The sequence below is a fragment of the Sciurus vulgaris genome (assembly GCF_902686455.1).
Source record: "Sciurus vulgaris genome assembly, chromosome: 14".
Taxonomy (NCBI): Eukaryota; Metazoa; Chordata; class Mammalia; order Rodentia; family Sciuridae; genus Sciurus; species Sciurus vulgaris.
The window spans coordinates 30441353-30459649 of NC_136475.1; the positions used below are offsets into that span (position 1 = coordinate 30441353).

Sequence of the window (18297 nt, forward strand, 5' to 3'; positions counted from 1 at the left end):
AAGGTAGAAGTGAGATTTGAGCCCAGTGGTGGGACTCCTGACAACCATGTCTTCGAAGTTGGTTAGTTGAGAAATAAGCCCTAAGTGTACCAACAGTGGCAGGATGAAGAGGGCACAGAAGAAGGGATTTTTTCCTGAAACAATTTTTGTAGGGACTGGGAGTTTGTTAGGGAAAGCCATCCTGGACTCTGGGGAGGGTCTGGGACCCTGCATCTGCACGGGTGCTTCATCAGCTGGTGGGAAGGACTCTGCCTTTGTGAATTCAGGCTCGGGACAGGGTTTAGAGAAAAAAGTGCTCACTCTAGGATTAATGAGACATGGGGACTGTCTCGTATCCCCCAAACTCATCCCCTCACACATGGGAGGCAGAGAGATACACATGGCAGGTGCCTATAAGGAAGAATTTGCTGTGGATGTGACAGTGAAATGTGGAGGCTCCATTAAGCACTCATGATAAACAATTGTTGATAGACTGTGGGAACTATTTTATAAAAGCAAAACTAGTTCCTGTAGCTTGGCAAAGGAAACCTGTTATTCAAGTGTCTTGGTAAGTCTTGCCAAATATACAATCTTGGCCAATGTGGGCATCACCAGGTAACTGAAACCCTGAGCATCAAGAGCATTGTTTTACCCTTTTATGAAACTGTAAGTTTCCGAGGGTTTGAATAGGATCCATCAAAATACTAGGATTCAAGCACCCTTGAAGCTTCAAAAACCTAAATTTAGAAGATATGAGAGGAAATGTCTTTCTCCAAAAGGCATGTGAATTTACAGTTTTGAGGATATTTAAGTTGAAGCTCTGTATTGCCTTATTGCAGGGGATGCAGGGTGTTGATATAGTTGATATGGTTCTATTATGTTGAAGCATGTGTTCAGATGCCCCATATCCCCAGGCAATCCTATAAGCACCCTCGTCAGGGGTAGGATGATATTCAGGCCTCTGTGCATTGTATCCATTCTCAGTAATAGGGATATTCCTCAGAGGAGCCACTAGGGCAGAGAATGAGTTCAAGTGATTTTTTAGTGGGAAAAGCATCCTTTGAGATCTAGTCATCATTTTATAGATGAGGAAATAGTCTGTTAGTTTTTAAGTGTTGCCCTGATGTCCCTGAGGAGCAGCTGACAGGAAACTGCAGAGACTAAACTTCTAGCCAAAGCAGGAGGCTAGGAGACATAGATTTTAGGGGCTGCCATCCTAGAAGTGCTGAATTTTTTTTTAATTTATTTTTATTGTAAACAAGTGGGATACATCTCGTTTCTCTGTTAGAAGTGCTGAATTTTTAACCAGTTGATTATCTTGTCCTAAATAAGTGACCACATGAAACAAATGCCCTTTGCCTGGAACATGGTGCAAGTCCAGGTAAGGGAGAGGCATTGTGCATTGGACATGTCTGATTGATATGTCTGCCAGTTAACCTAAATAGGGACCACAGTCCTGAGTGGGGGACACAAAGTTCTCTCTGTTTACAGTCATTTAAAGACTACTTTCTGTAGTATTTTTGAGAACTTACCCCCTCCCTTGCATATAGACGTAAAGAGGAACTTCATATGAAATATTTTTCAAGATGGTAGAATATTTGGATACCAATATGACGGTGGGTAGGAGGGTTTCAGAGAGAACATCCTGGAGGAGGTGAGGTCTGAATTTTAAAGGACCAATAGAAGTTTAACCGGTCAACAGGAAGAAGGTAACACATACCAGGCAAAGAGATGTAAAGATTATGGAGAAGAAAGACGTGAAAGAACCATGTGAAGATGTGGAGATCACAGAACACAGAGAAACACAAGTGGTTCTGGGGTGGCTGGTATGTTAGAGGAAGAACTGGGAGTAGCTGGAGAAGAGAGTTTCTGGGGAAGAAGGAATGATATCAAAGGCAGAGAAACCAGTTTGCAGGCTCAGGTGTCATCAGGCAAGAAATAACAGGTGCCTTAACTAAGAGAGTGATGGTGAGGAGGAGGAGGAAAAGGTAGGAGAAACAAAAAGAAAAATAATTAACTACTTCATTAACAGTTGGGTGTAGAAATAAAAGAGAAGGAGCGGGCACAGGCTCCTCCTGGAGTCCTGGATTGACCGATTGCACGATGGTGGTGTTATTTGCTGAGATTGCAAACACTGGAGGAGAGCGAGTTTGGCCCTCCAGCCTTAGAGACTTCTGTGGGGGGTGTCCCTGTGGAGTCTTGTTGGATCTGTGAATTAGAGGTTCTCCAGCAAAGTGATGGGAGTCTTAAGTTTCAGTTCTGGTCCTTTCACTAGGCTAAATATGTAGACCAAGTAGTTTGAGAATGGAGGAGACCACAGTTTAGAGGAGAGGGTCTCAAACAGGAGACTTTGAAGGACAAGTAGACAAGCAGTGGGAAGAAATGGAGAAGGTAGGTTGAAGAACCGACAGATGGTTTCTGGGTTGAGAACGGGTAACAGCATCAGTGCTGAAGAAGAGTCAAGTTGTAATGCTGTCTTCTTTGTCTCACTTTGTGCTTTAGTCTTTGCAGTTAAATTCCAGTTTCCTTAGGAACAGAAACTGTGTTGTATTTTTAAAGTATCTGTGCTGGTGTTGAGCATTTGGCAAGTATTCGAGATATTTTTTTGGTTACCTGGTCAACCTTATTCTGTTTCTAAATTTCAGCTCTACAAAAGTATCAGGTTTAGGCATCATCTTATTTTTTAATCCTTTTTGTCAGCAAACGTACCCATTATTATGAAGTTGTTTATATTTTTTACCATTTAGCCCAGGATGCTGCCTGTGAACTCATAGGCAGGGTGACCTGAGATTTTAGTGTTAAGAAAATATATCTAACACGCCTGATCCAAGGTAGGTTCTGACCATCTACCCATCCACCGCTGTGTGCTTATGACTGTCAGCAGGCATCATGCTAGTGGTCAGTTATTGACCATCATTGAAGTGGAATCTAATTAGCTATGTATGTTTAATCTGTTCAGATTGAAGTCAGCTGATTACGTTAGAAATCTGAGGCATTATGAAGGATTGTTTGGAAAGAGAAGATAGGTACAAATAAAACCCTACTGTGATTTAGACATCTGTACATTTATTGTCTCTGTGGACCAGTTTCATAAAAAAAGAAGTACCTTAGCTCTTCTCCCATGTACATTTCTGGCCTTGATTGTCCCCGTGGGAAAAGTGTGGATGCCCTAGTCTCTGAGTAGAGAGGGAAGGAAAGGTGGAAGTTTCATTTAGATCAGAGAATCCCTTTTCCTATTAGGTAGTCATGAGTAATTTCTTATGTTTAGTAATCTCTTGCTGATAGCAGAAAAGATATAGTTCATTCTCACCATAGTGCAGGACAGAGCATATTTTTCTATTTTAATGATTGTAAAATTAAGTGTGTAGGGTTAAGAAAAACACCTAGAACCATATGATGAACACTTTCTCAAAAATTGAATTTTACTCTTCTGAACTGTCCCCCAGAGCTTTCTATTGAATATTTTAGGAAAGAAAACTCAATTTTTGTCTCACTACTCAAAGTAAGACATAAAGTAAATTTTTCTTTAAGAGAGTTGAGTCATTTCTCTGCTCTCTCACTTTACCTTTATGGAGAAGGAAGAAATATTGCACTGGGGACTAAAAGGAAGAACAGGGACTTAACAGCAAAATAACAAAGTACTCCATTCTTAGAACCTGATGAAAAGAACCAAAAGAAACAAAATTAGAGGAGAAAGTCTCATCAACTGAAATTTGGCCAAAGCCATGGTCTTAAACAGTGAATTCCAAGAGCTGTCTGCCAGTATAAGATCAAGTTAAAATAAAGGATACTAAGGTATACAGTTCCCAGTGTTGGGAAAGACCGTCACGGAGGCTCAGAGGAACCCTACATCTTAGAGAATGGATTGGAGACCACTTGTCTAGTAGGCTTGCTCTGTGCAAAGTTGGGGGTGCAAGCAGGTGACTGTGTCCCTCTACTCCAGCTTCTGGTGGGGTTAAGTGTGGGATGAGGACAGTTGGCTGGAGAAAGGAGAAACCATGTAGTAGGAGCCAACTCTGTAGCTGAAGGCCAGCAGCATCAAACAAAGGCCATTGTGCAGATAAAAAGTATTTGCTGAACCACCAAACAAAAATCCTGCCAAATATAAGGCTTTATTTTAACTTGATGTCTTATCAGAGTGACCAGCTCATGCCCTTTTGAGGAAATAAGCCAAAATCCCAGAGCATTTGTCCTCATTAAGACTGAGTATATAACCCAACCCTCAACACACAAACACATACATATTTAGAGGCATTGACTCCAGCAAACAGAATGCTCAGAGATGAAATTTCCCAGTTGCAGCTGTCCACACCCAGCCACAGTTCCTCCAGTTCCTCTCAGACTGCTGAGCTTTTGAACTAACAGTCAAAACTTCTACAGTATTCAATTATCTAACTTAATGTCTAAGGGAAGAATTTGAGCAGTGGCCAGGAAACCAAAATTAAGAGTCTGCCACTGTATTTTTGGATAAATGAGTCTAGTAGACCAGTGACTTGCAATTTTTTTTCTTTTTTCTTTTAATAATTGCCTCAAACACAATGTTTGAGGATATTTTTGGTTGTTGCAACAGGTGAATACTGCTGGCATTAGAGGCTGGGTATTCTGCTGAACCTCTTACCACACCCAAGGCAGCCCTACAACAAAGACTTATCCATTGCACAATGTCAGTCATGTTGAGGATGAGAAGCCCTTAGAAATAGACTTCCATTATGAAAAGATTGACTAATGAACAAAAATCCAGTATGGTACCCATCAAATTCTGTGGGAAAAGAGAAGAGGTTAATATAAGTGCAAGATGGAAGTTTACCCTAGAAAATATAAGAATCATTCAACTGGTTTATACTTTAATAGAAGTTGAAGAAATGTTCACTATGAAATCAGAAATGAAAGGTGAGATACTACTAAAGTTACAAAGTGACAAGAGTTATGGATTAAGTTTCAGGACAGCACCATTCCAAAGCACTTAAGACTCCTTTGGAAGCTGCAAAAAGCAGAACCAAAGCTACAGGAAAAGCAAATCAGTGAGGATGAGGGACAAGTATGAAAGAGCAGGACAGGGAAGAAAGAGGAATGAACATAATTCGAGTGCAGATGAGGGACTCAGAAGAGAGGCTGCATTCTACAGGAAACACTGGGAACACCAACAAATGTTCCCAGTGATGTATCTGGAACAAACCAATGGAAGATAAGAGCATCCAAAGGCAGCAGAAGACTTCTGAAAGGAAGAAAAGCTTTATGAAAAGAAATGATCATAAGTGATCCCAGGAAAAATGAGCAAAAATAGGCAAATCATGATTCTGATGAACTTAATTTCAGGGATAAAGAAATGTCTACAAATTAACCATCAAGTTGGTGACATACACTTGGTTTTTCAAAGCAAGGTTTTTTCCTGACTCTTAAAAAGTTTTTTTAAAGTTCTTTTTATTTGAAATATATTCAAATATATATATATATATATGGAAGTATATAAATCTTAAGTATACAGCTTAGTGCAGTTTTATAGCAGTTAGACCCTTGTGTAACCAGAACAAAACATGACTAGCACCCCACAGTGCCCCTCATCCCCTTGCCTGGTCGCTTACCACCTCGTCCCCTACAGCATGGGCTGGCAAACTGTGTCCTGAGAACAAATCTGGCCCACATCTGTGAGTAGAAATGGTTTTTATATTTTTAAATGGTTGAAAGAAAACCAAAAGAAGCATACTATTTCATGACTCATAAAAATTATATGAAATCCAAATTTCAGGGTCCATAAATAAAGTCTGATTGAAACATTGCCATGCTCATTAGTTTATGTATCATATAAAGCTATTTTTGCACTATAGTAGCAAAGCTGAGTAATTACCCCTGAGGCTGCATGCCCTGCAAAGCCTAGAATGTTTACTGTCTGGACCTTCACACTGTGTGCTGACCCCTCTCCTAGTGCCTTTTTTTTTTTTTTTTTTTTTTTTTGCAGCACTGGGGATTGAACCCAGGGTCTTATGCTTGCAAGGCAAGCACGCTACCAGCTGAGCTATCTCCCCAGCCCTGACCCCTCTCCTAAGGCAACTACTCTTTTCTAACTTCCAACCACACTGATCATTTCTCTGTTGTTGAACTTCATATGTATGGAATCATTCCTACATACTATTTTATTCCGGTTTTCATTCAGTAGTGCGTTTGTGAGATTGATCTGTGTTGTATGTAGCAATACATGTTGTTCATTTTTATTGTTACACAGTATTTTTGTTTGTGAATATTCCACTGTGTATCTACTGGATCATAGATGGCCTTTTGGATTATTCCCAATTTGGGGTTATTATAAATCATGCTGATATGAAACATTCTTGTACCTGTCTCTGGGTACATTTATGTATACACTTATGTCTATTTGCCATGTTTGTCCCTAGGACTGAAATTGTGTGTTCAGCTTTATTAGGTACCATCAGTTTTCTTGTAATGATCTAAACTCCCACCAGCATTGCTGCACGTCCTCACCAGCAAATACTGTCATTCAGTCTCTCTGCCATTTTAGTCAGTGTACAGTAGTATCTCCTTGTAGCTTTGACATTTCCCTGTTGACTAATGAGACTCAGCAGTATTTCATACACTGCCTTTTGTAGAGTTCCTGTGTGAGTCTACCTGCCTGTTTCTCTGTTGGTAAGGGTTCTTTATTCTAGGTACGAGTCCTGTATTGCAGTCCTCAGAGTAGAATGTTGACATAAAATGTTTGACCCAAGAAGTCTATACCCAGTTAAATTGCCATTCACATTTGTGAAGTCTTCATTAAAATATTTCCAAATGTGCAAGAACTCAAGTTTTCTGGAGATGCATCAAAATGAATAATGGATGTTGAAGTTGTGGTATGAATGGGGCTGGCAGCGAACATTAAGTCTTCAAAAAGAAAAGTCTAACTATGATTATTTTTCTAAAACAAAAGATGTTTTTACTTTGCTTGAAATAAATTTATTTTTATGTTAAGTATCTTACAGTAGAGAAGGGTAAACATTCACGAGGATACCAGAAAAAGCAGGTGGCAAATTAAAGGAGAAGGTGGGAGAAATTGCAAAGGTGCTTTACCAAAAACATTAGCTTTCCCATTAGCTTTACCAAAAATATACTGTAGATTTTCCAAGTCACCAAAGGAGGTGCTAATTGGGGGTGGGGTGGGGGTAGAAAATACAATACTTATGGCAGAAATAGGAAAGAGAAAATAAGGGAGCATATAAACTTGGAAAACAGAAAATGACAAAAGAGTAAATATGTTATAACACTAAATGTAAATAAATTCACCTATTCAGTTGAAGATTAATAGCATTAAACAGCACTAAAGTTAATAAACTTTATTTCTCTATGGGAAAAATAGTACCACATACTGATATGCGATTCCAAGCATGTATATCATGTAGAACTTGTCCTACTCCAGGCTTAGTGGTTTACACATGTAATCCCAGAGACTAAGGAACCTGAGGCAGGAGAATTACAAGTTCAAGGCCAGCCTCAACAATTTAGCAAAACCCTGTCTCAAAATAAAGAGGGATGAGGATGTAGCTCAGTGATAGAACTCCTCTGGGCTCAATCCTCAGTACCAAACAAACAAAACTTACAAAACATTATCCCAACTTTGCAAAGTGTCATCTCCTCTCTGGCACTATAACTGAGTACAAGCCCACTGATACCTTTCGTTATCTGTAACATGAGCCCCAGTTGCGCTTCTGTGCTAGATACACATGGCATTGTGTAAGTCCAGAGTGGTAGTTTGGCAGAAGCACTGCAGGAAGAGAAGGCAAATCCATACCCAGAGTATATTGAGCACAGGGCTAGCTGGCCTCTACATTGTCCTATCACCTTTCTGGATTTGTGATGTTGCCTAACTTATTCTTGTTTCTGCGTTTCCTGGGGCTGGAAGTTAGATCTGAGTACTTGATTGGTGGGAAAAGTTTTTTAAATGGATGATGCTATGTTTTATTACATCACATCTAGAATTATGCTTGTCCCACTGTTAGTGATGACAGTTGATCAGTAGGTTAAGGTGGTTAAGAGCTAGATTTTGCCATTACAAAGTTACTTTTTCCCCCTTCGCATCCAACAAGTAATCTATGTAGCAAAACTTTGCCACATTTTGGTCACAGATTTTCCTTGCTGTGACCAAAATACCTTACAAGAAAAACTTAGAGGAGGAAAAGTTTATTGGGGATCGTGGTTTCAGAGGTTCGTCCATGGTCAGCCAACTCCATTGCTATGGGGCCAAGGTGAAGCAGAACATCATGGCAGAAGGGCATGCAGGAGGAAAACTGCCCAGCTCATGGTAGCCAGGAAGCAGAAGAAAGAGAAAGGGAAGGACCGGGGCATACCTCCAGTAACCCTTTTCCTCCTGCCATGCCCCATCTGCCGACAGCAACCACTCAGTACTGTAGTTCTAAATTATTTATCCATGAAATGGATTAGTCCACTAAATAGGTTATACAGCTCATAATCTTAATCATCACACCTCTGAACATTCCTGTATTAACACAGGCACTTTTGGGGGGACACCTCATATCCAAATCTTAAGTCATGTGCTTATCCAGATCCTCATGTTCCTTAAGTAAATTAGTTTTTCATTACAGATTGCAAAATTATAATTTTCTATCATTCCTTGTATGTTTAAGAAGTGATACTTTTCTAAACATGGATGGATCTGGAAAACATTATGCTAAGTGAAATAAGTCTGTTATAGACCAACACATACTTCATGATTCCACTTATGTGAGGTATTTAAAATAGACTTACAGAAGTAGAAAATAGAATGGCGGTTGCCAGGGTATGGCGGGGGAGAGAAATGGGAAGTTCGTTCAGTGGGTGTGATGTTACACAAGATGAGAAAGTTCTAGAGATCTGCTGTACAACATAGGGCCTGTAGTTAACAATGCCATGTTGTGCACTTAAAAATGTAACACGGTAGACATTACATAACGTGTTATTACCAAAAGGTGGCAGGGCTTGATCTTCATAGTTAACTTCTACCAGAAAGCCAGGATAATGCATAATTTTCCTTTTAGTTGTCAATTATCAGAATATAAAAGGTGGCTTATTATGTTTCCTCATTTGGAATATTCGTGAGTGTGCATGTGTGTATACCTTTTAAAAACATCTTCAACATTTCTGAAGTCAGGCTATGGCTTGTAATCAGTGATGTCTTGTGCAAGTTGTTGGTCGGGCAGTCATTTTGATACCAGTACACACATGAATTGTACTTCTGCCTTAGACCTTGAATTGATCATTTCTTTTTTTTTGTCAGGGGAGAGGGTACTGAGGATTGATCTTGGGGACACTCAACCACTAAGCCATATCCCTAACCCTATTTTGTATTTTATATAGAGACAGGGTCTCACTGAGTTGCTTAGCACCTCACTTTTGCTGAGGCTGGCTTTGAACTTGCAATCCTCCTGCTTCAGCCTCCCGAACCACTGGGATTACAGGTGTGTGCCACCATTCCCTGCTTGATCATTTCTTTGAGGACACCTGTTCCTTCTGGTGGATAATGATATTTAGAAATCAAAATTGGAGAGCTAGGGGTGCTCACAGTTACTAGAGTACCATTGCTTTTTTGCTCTTTGACTAGAACCCAAGTTTGTAGTGATTGCTACAGTTAGGAACTTGAATGACCCCCAAAGACACACGTATTGAAGGCATGTGCTGAGCCCAGAACTTCTGGGAAGTGGTGGAACCTTGGGGGCTAGTGGAAGAAAGGTCATGGGGACCTACCTTCCAAGGAGATGTTGGTACCCTGGCCCCATTTCTTCCTCTCTCTCCTTCCTGGCTGCCATGAGGTAACAGGTCTCCTTGCCATGCACTCTCCATGATACACTGTGCCATCTCAGGCCCAGAGCAACAGGGGCCAAGCAACCATGGACTAAAACTTCTGAAACCATAAGCCTGAATAAACCTTTCTTCTTTATAAATAGATTATCTCAGGTATTTCTGTCACTGTGATATTTATACTTCAAATTTAACAGAACAGGATTTTTACTTAATTTTTAAATTTTTATACTTGTACCTCTTTTATCCTTACTATGTTAGTTCCTAACTCAGGAACCTTTAAGTACCAAATATAATATTGAATATAAAAACAAAAACTGTATGAAATTGAGATTGGTAGTGTTAAGAGTGTTTATAAATATATACACTCCAGTTTCATACTAGGCCTACTGCATTGTCAGATTCCTTCACATATCTTCCCCTGACACAGACACACAGGGCAAGGGATGCAGTGAAAAGAAACATGCTGTTGATTCTCCTTGTTCTGTCTTGTAAACTGCTACAAGTGGCTTTGGTTTTATTTGGCTCTTGGAGCTGGCCTGCCCTGTGTGTTTCACTGGCCCTCCCAGAGAAACCCAACCAGCCGGTTTCCAGGTTGGCTTGGTTTAGAACCTCTTTTCTTCTGTTCCAGCTGCTGGACTGGAGCTGCCAAGATTTAGTTTGCATCTTCTTGAAAATTTCCTTTCTCTGCTCTTAACCCTGTGAGGTTTGAGTTTTTCTGATGTAGGGCAGAAGGTGATCACCATAAGCTATATTAGGTTCTAGTTCCAGTGTAAGACCCTGTAGTCAATTCATAACTTTGCATTTTCTCCAGACAATAAAAACTGGAACAGAGCCCAGAAGTTCTGGCATGTTCTTTAGTTCTATTTTCTGTATACCATGTGGTCTCCTAGCACCTATAAAGAGCTTCAGACTACTACCCCCACACCCACGTCCTCACACCATCTTTCCCTAAACCCCAGTCCCTTCCAGCCTTTCCCTTCCTCCACTCTTCACTCGCAGACTTCTGTAAAATCTGTTTTATGTTTCAAAAAAAATGCATATTTGGAGCAGGTCGTTTTTAACTCTTTGGTTGAAACCATTCATTCCTGTAGTATTTAAAGCCCTGGTACCTTACATCTCATGTAATCCTCCATAATTCTATCATGCGTAAATATTATTTCAACTGCTTTAAGGCTTATGAAGGTTGTGCAACTTGTCCATGGTCACACAGTTCGTTTGTCAGAGCCTGCACAATAGCAACCTATTGAGTTCATATTATGTGCCAAAAATGTGCTAATAAGCCCTTTTATGTATTTTACACATGAAGGCATGAGGATTAGAGAGGTTGGGAACATAATGCATCACAGTTGCCCAGGTCTCTGTCTGCAAGATCCGTGTGTGTTCTTCTATTCCCCATTAACAGTTACATAATAGATCGTGACTGGTGCCTGATAGTGCTTTGTGTATAAAGTGCTCTGAGCAAGTCCAGTAGGGCATCACAGAAAAGACAGCACTTAAACTAGGCCTTAGGAGATGAGTTTCTCTAAAGGGAGAAATAAAGGAAGGCACTGTTGTCAGTGAGAAAACATTTAAAGACACAGGGGTACTGTACCAGGAGCCTGGGTGGCCAAGGCAGAATGCAAGATCAGCAGGTTTGTAGAGATGCCCACGTGACAGGATCCTGAGGACAGAGCTCTGGAGTTGGTGGTGGTGGGGGTCTCTTGTCTAGTGTGGAGTTGTCAGTGGTAAGTTGTGTGAGCAGATTTCTGTTTGGGGAGCATAACTGGTGGTGACTTAGGAGACAGACCAGTTAGACCATGGTAATAACTCAGATAAAAGGGAGGAATGAAGAGCCTTTGTGAGCAGATCATTGGCTGGGTTGCACACAGCATTGGTATTAAAAAAATAATAATGAAGAATACAAGTAAAGTCAATTTAAACTTACTCTGTTCTTAATAATACTATATACACCTTTATGCTTGTGTTTGTGTACAAATATGTATGTGATTGTATTCTCATGTTATACTGAGAATCTGAATCACCTTCTACTTAAAATACCTTGGAAATCATTTTGTCGGCATATTTGGAGATGGAACCACCTAATTTTAGCTGCTTAATATTTTATTATATGGATGTCATAATATTTTTAACCAGTTCTTAATAATGAACATTTAGGTACTTTCTGACATTTTCCCATTACAAATACGGTAAATACTCTTGCACACTTATTTAATATATATGCAAGTATAACCAAACTCCTAGAAATAAATTATTTGGATAAATAATTTGAAGTTGCTGGATCAGATTGTGCATTTATCACTTTAATAATGTTGCTAAATTCTATAATACTTGTTTTGCATACCCTTGCCAACACAGTGAGTTATCAGGTTTTATTTTTTTTTTGATGATGACCTATCTGAAAGGAAAAAAATTATCTTATTGTAGCTTTATGTGTGTTTGAGCCATTTGCTTTCTCCAAGATTCGTTTTTATCCTTTTTTCCCCATTTTTCTCTTATGCATTGACCTTGTTTAGCTATAGTAGCTCTTAATATGGAAACCAGGTGCAGTGATGCACACCTGTGATCTCAGGAGCTCAAGAGGCTGAGGTAGGAGGGATAGCAAAGTCAAGGACAGCCTGGATAACTTAGTGAGACCCTTTCTCAAAATAAAAGGGACTGGGGATATAGCTCAGTGGTAGAACACCCCTGGAATTAAAAAAAAAAAAAAAAACACATACAAAGGAATTAAAAAAAAAAAAGGAGAAGGGTAATATTAAGGAAATTTAGCTTTTGAGTGGAGAAGGGAAAAGCGCTCTCTGAGGTTCTTCTTGTAAGGGCACTAATCGTAATCTGAGAACTGCATTCGCTACCTCTCAAAAGCCCCACCTCTAATACCATCACGTTGGGTTATTCTTCTACATGACTGTGGGAGGACACAGACATGCCACCCATAGCAGGCTGTTTCCAGTTTTGATTATTGCAAACAGCGTTGTTATGAAAACTCTTTTATATGTGTTTTATCTAACCATAATTATTTTATAGGACAGAATCACAAATGAGAGCTCACTGCCTGATTTAACTTTGAAAAAAGAAAAAAAAAAACTATTTTGAAATAATTTATACCTATAGGAGAGTTGCAGAATGGTACAGAAAGTTTCTGAATATTCTTTATGTAGCTTTCCTAATGTAAATGTCTTACATAATTATGGTACATTGATTGGTTGATTGATACTGGGGATTGAACCCAGGGGCGTTTAACCACTGAACCACATCCCCAGCCCTTTTTATGTTTTGAAGACAGGGTCTTACTAAGTTGTTGGGGGTGGTTTTGAATCCTCCTTCCTTAGCTTCCCAAGCTGCTGAGGTTACAGTTGTGAGCCACTGCGCCCAGCTAGATCTTTATTCCTTTTTAAGTCTGAATAATATTCCATTGTATGGTTATACCACATTTAATTTATCCATTCATTTATTGATGGACACCTGTGTCGTTTTCACTTGTTTATGAATGATGGCTCTGAATGCTGGCCCAATTTGGGTGTGTTTTGTAGTCCATCTGGAGTAGCTTGCTGACCCCTGATCTAGAGTATGTACATAGAAGGGGACTTACTGGGTCACAGTGTACAACACTCTGGCTTTACTGGGTGTTGGTGAGCTGAATTCCAAAGTGCTTAGACCACAGTCTCGATGACACTTAGTTTTACCAGATTTCTAAATGTTTGCCCATTTGGTGGGTGTGTAATGATGCTTTATTATGATTTCCTGGTTTCTGAAGGAATTGAATACATTTTCACATGCTTATAAGTCATGGGGGTTTCCTGTTTTGTAATGTGCCTACTAATTTTCCTTTTGATGGCTTGCCTTTCTTAATTGATGTTGACTAATTGATATCTCCAAATGATGCTTATTCTTGGTGTTTCTACAGAACAAATAGTGGAGAAAGATGAAGGTCCTTATTACACTCACCTGGGATCTGGCCCCACAGTAGCCTCCATCCGGGAACTCATGGAGGAGCGGTGAGTGATCCTTAGATGTGCTAAAAGAAATGGGTGTGTCGACAGAACGTGCCTTCTAGTACTGGGTTTCTTAAAACTGGGAATTGAACCTATGGGCCCTTTACCACTGAGCTCTCCACCCTCCATATGCACCCTCATTTCTGAAATATGTTTACTGAAGGCACATGTTCATGTGGGTGTATGTCCTGCAGAGTTTGTTTCCCACAGTCTGAATTGTGCTGAATTGCTTTCCTGTGATGGCGTTTAACATGCTCTTCCTCCCTCTGTGAGTCCTATAAATTGGTAATTAGAGCTAAAAGACTGGAATCAGGTGGTTGGTTTTTTTTTTTTTTTTTCCAAAACTGCTTCATAGATGATATCCACTTGATTTCTGTATGAAAAGATGTTCTAGGCTCATGTCATACAATTATTCAGAAGTTGTTCTGAGAATATAGCCCATCTCGTAGAGCGCTTGCCTAGCATGCACAAGGCCCGGTTTCAAATCCCCAGCACTGTGGGATTGCGGGAGGTTGCAGGGGGGGCAGTTTTTATTTCTGTTTACTTTTAAACTTTTTTTTAAAACTGGGAATTGAACCTATGGACCCTTTACCACTGAGCTACTTACCCAGCCTTTTTTATTTTTTATTTTTTATTTTGAGCTAGGGTCTTGCCAGGTTGCTGAGGTTACCCTCAAGCTTGTGCTCCTCCTCCTCCAGCCTCCCAAAGGTCTGGGATTATAGGTACACACCACTGCTTTGTTCATTGTTTTTAGATCATTTCAGTAGAAAGACCTAAGTTGTATCTGTGGGGTTTTAATTTTTGTTATCCTCTAGGGGTTAAATCATCATGAATTTATATTGACACTCCCAATTCAAATTCAAGACTATAGAATAATAGTTAAAAAAAAAAAAAAAAAAAGCTGTTCATGTAGATAGAAACTTTAAACCTATGTACCTGTCCACAGCAGTTGGTAAATACTGAGTTCCAGTCTGTATTACCATAGTAATACAGCCTGTTGGCTGAGAGCACAGATGCTGGAGCTCTTTTGGGTCCACTCCTGGCCCTGCCACTTACTGCCGAGTCCTTGGGAAGTCGTTCTCCTGTGTGATTCAGTTTTCTTAATGACAAAATAGGGATGATGACAGAAGCACGTACAGCGTGGGAGTATTGTGAGGATAAACTGAGCTGACGTATGGAAAATAGTGTCTGCTAAAAGCACCACACGGTGGGCAGTCTTCGTCTGCCTCGTATACTTGTGCACCCGTTGCAGTTTTTATGACAAGCATGAGCATTTTAAGTAAAGGCAAAGGTGACGTGGACATGAGCATATGTTTGGTACACACATAGGAGCAGTTGTGTGGAAGGCTTGAGTGGCTTAGAATTTCCAGAGATTTGGGAACCAGATTTTATCTGAGCAGGGGAACCAATGAGTCCTGTCAACATAGTAGGGAACTTGATTTTGAGCTGAATTACTGTAAGGTGAGATGGATGGAGGTCAGTGATCTGCAGTGGTCACTCTTCATTTCTTACATCATTTGGAAACATTTATATTCGAAGTCGATCAGAAGAACATTTGATCAAAGACCCAATCTGTAAATTTGAGCCTGATGTGAAGGGCACTTCTGAGCCCATAAGAGCACATCAAGGTTTAAAACTGTGTGTTTTGTACACGTTTGCTTCCTGTGCCTACAGGCCCGTGTGCTGCAGTTTCTAGATTGGAATAAGCAGCATTTGCCAGTGGTTTTTGTATGACGTCTCAACAGTATCCTTTGCTGCAGGGGAGTGAAATATACAAATTGATCTGGGATGGGTGCTTGTTTTTTGCATTTGCTTTTTGGAGGGGTTTGGGAGTAATACTTTTATAAGATTTCCCTAAATAACTTTTAATTATTGAAGAGTACATTTTAAAACATGGATTAAGAGAGAAAGTTGAGATTTGTATATTTTTTCCTCTTAAAAAAAAAAAAAAAAAAAAAAACAACCAGCTGTAGATTCTTCATAGTCTGATCCAAGGGAGGAATTCCTCTTAAGACCAGGAATACTTGTGTTTTTCCTCAGCAACTGGTTTATTTTTATCTTAAGAACCTTGTAAATCATGTAACAGATTGCATTTCCATCTTTATGTTTGCTGCTAGTAAGTTTAGAGCCAGATTTTTGTACCCCCTACTAGGAGGAATGTGGTATCTCTCCTTTGACCATGGAACATGTTCAGGTTGCTCCTGAGTCCTTTTGATATAACCCTAGAGTCTTTTAATGTTTTCAATTCTTCATATGACAAGATGTTCTAGGCACATCTCAAAAATACATGTAAAAACCCCACCGATTATATTTTGTGTACCAACATATCTGTTCTTTACCCACTTCTGTCTGATTTCATCAGCTGTTATTTTTATCTCAGAGACATGTTATTAAGATTCTTCCTGGAACAAAGAGGGAAATGAATGAATGGTGAAAATTCCCTGGCTGGGGGGTCGAGTTTGTGAATGGTCTTAGCCCTGTCTCTAGACTTTTCCCTCTACCCTTTCTCTACAGAACTTCTGTTGTCAACCATCAGCCAAAGTCAGAGAGGAGAAATAAGGCGAAATCAAAGAGATGATGCTCCAAGCGCAGTGGTACACACCTGTAATCCCAGCAGCTCGGGAGGCTGAGGCAGGAGGATGGAGAGTTCAAAACCAGCCTCAGCAATAGTGAGGCTCTAAGCAACTCTCAGACCCTGCCTCTAAATGAAATACAAAATAGGCCTGGGAATGTGACTCAATGATTAAGTGCCCCTGAGTTCAATCCCCAGTACAAAAAAAAAAAAAAGAGAGAGAGAGAAAGAGAGAGATGATGCTGTTAGTTTCTCTGGTACAGATTTGGAGAAAGGAGAAGGTGGTTGGAAGCAAATCCTAAAATATCTCAATTTATTTATGGGCTTCATACCTCCTGGGTACCCAGGTCCTCATTGTCATAGATAATTGGAGTCAGTTGTCAAACTCAGATCTGAGAATGGTACGTTGCCCAGAGCCTTTCCCTATCTGGGAAAGGGATTCCCTGCAGCCTAGTTCATTAAATGCTTGTTCTAGAAATGAAGAACTAACACTGTGATAGCAAGTCCTCTGAGCTTTGGAGGAACTGATCTCATTAGTGTGGTAGAGCTGACCCTGAAGAAATACAGCTTTAGAGCAGTGGTTCTTCAACTTACACAGGCATCAGAAGCTCCTGAGAGCCTTTGAAAGAACATATTGCCTGGCTCTACTGAGTTTCTGACCCAGCAGGTCTGGGATGTGATGTGAAAACCTACTTCCCAATCCTATGAAGTTGCCAGGTGATGCCAATGCTGCTAGTCCTGGGACCACACTTGGAGAACCATTGGCTAAGATTATTAGTTACTCTTCAAAATAAGGTTCAGCCTGTCCTTGCTGACTTAGTTTAGGGCCTGGGTGTTTATGTAGTAGTAGAAGGTCTAATCCATGCTAGGACAGAAAGTGAGATGTTTAAGAAGAAAGAGCTAAAGCAAGAGTTGATGGATTGTCTTTAAATACAAAGGAACTCTCAATTCTGTTTTTTGTTTGTTTTTTAAAATGTAACTGGTCAGTCAGTGCTTGATCCTTTTATTTGCTCTCTAGTACAAAGCTCGCTGAAGGATGCATTTCTCACAGAGGGTAGTGGGGAGGACCTGGGTGGAAAGCCAGCATCTGTGTCCTTAGCTCACCCTCCTGTGAGGAACATGATAGTCCTACATCTTAGAGAGGTTAGTGTGGTCACCTCACACTGTTCTCTGGACAGAGATTCCCAGGACACACAGAGGATCCAGAACTGTACTTGTGGGCGGCTTCCTGATAAGTGCTTGTTGAACTGAAAGTTGTCCAGAAGCCAAACAAAAACAGCAGTATGTGATCTTTTTCTCATGATCCAGACCACATTATAGGAGTTCTCAGTGTCCTGTTGTCAAATATTTCTATAAGGGGCTAATAGAGCTTTCAAATTCTAATGCTGTAGTGATCAGAAGCACTCCTCACCCCATCACTAGACCTCAGGTGAGACAGACAACATGAAGCTCAGAAACCTTTGGTTAACACTAAAAAAAAAAAAAAAACTTTTTAAGTTATGAAAATGAAACAAGATCCTTAAAAAGTCTTAAATACAGAGTGAAAAAAACCCTCCAGCAGTTATCCTTCCCAGAGGAAACTTTTTTAAAGGCTTGATGTTTACATTTCCATCTTTGTAAGCATTTACAAAGATACACATATGTATATAGAGAAATATTGAACCAAATGAGATCATTCCTACCCACTGTTGTACCACTGGGCCACAGCCCCAGCACACTGCATTTGTATGGTTAGTTTGAGGTAGTGATTCCTAGAAGTTGAAGGGAGGTGATAAAAAAACGTGGTATTTTAAATGGTAATGACTATGATAACATTATGCTTTATTAAATAGTATATTAAAATGTTTTATCAAGTTGAATTCATTACAGAAATACAAGAAAAGTTTGATTTATACAGTGTTAAAAATTGGGCTGGGATTGTAGCTCAGTGATAGACCACTTGCCTAGCATGTGCGAGGCACTGAGCTCAACCCT

General features: G+C 40.0%; 1 protein-coding gene across 4 annotated transcripts in view; it reads left to right on the forward strand.

Moving 5' to 3' along the window:
- The window catches only part of TET3 (tet methylcytosine dioxygenase 3), a 98765-nt gene that overhangs the window by 56988 nt on the left and 23480 nt on the right, over window positions 1-18297 (forward strand). For all 4 annotated transcript variants that reach the window (XM_079111505.1, XM_079111507.1, XM_079111506.1 and 1 more), the window contains one exon: window positions 13664-13754. In XM_079111505.1, coding sequence (XP_078967631.1) covers window positions 13664-13754 — 91 coding nt within the window. The remainder of the gene's footprint in view (window positions 1-13663; window positions 13755-18297) is intronic.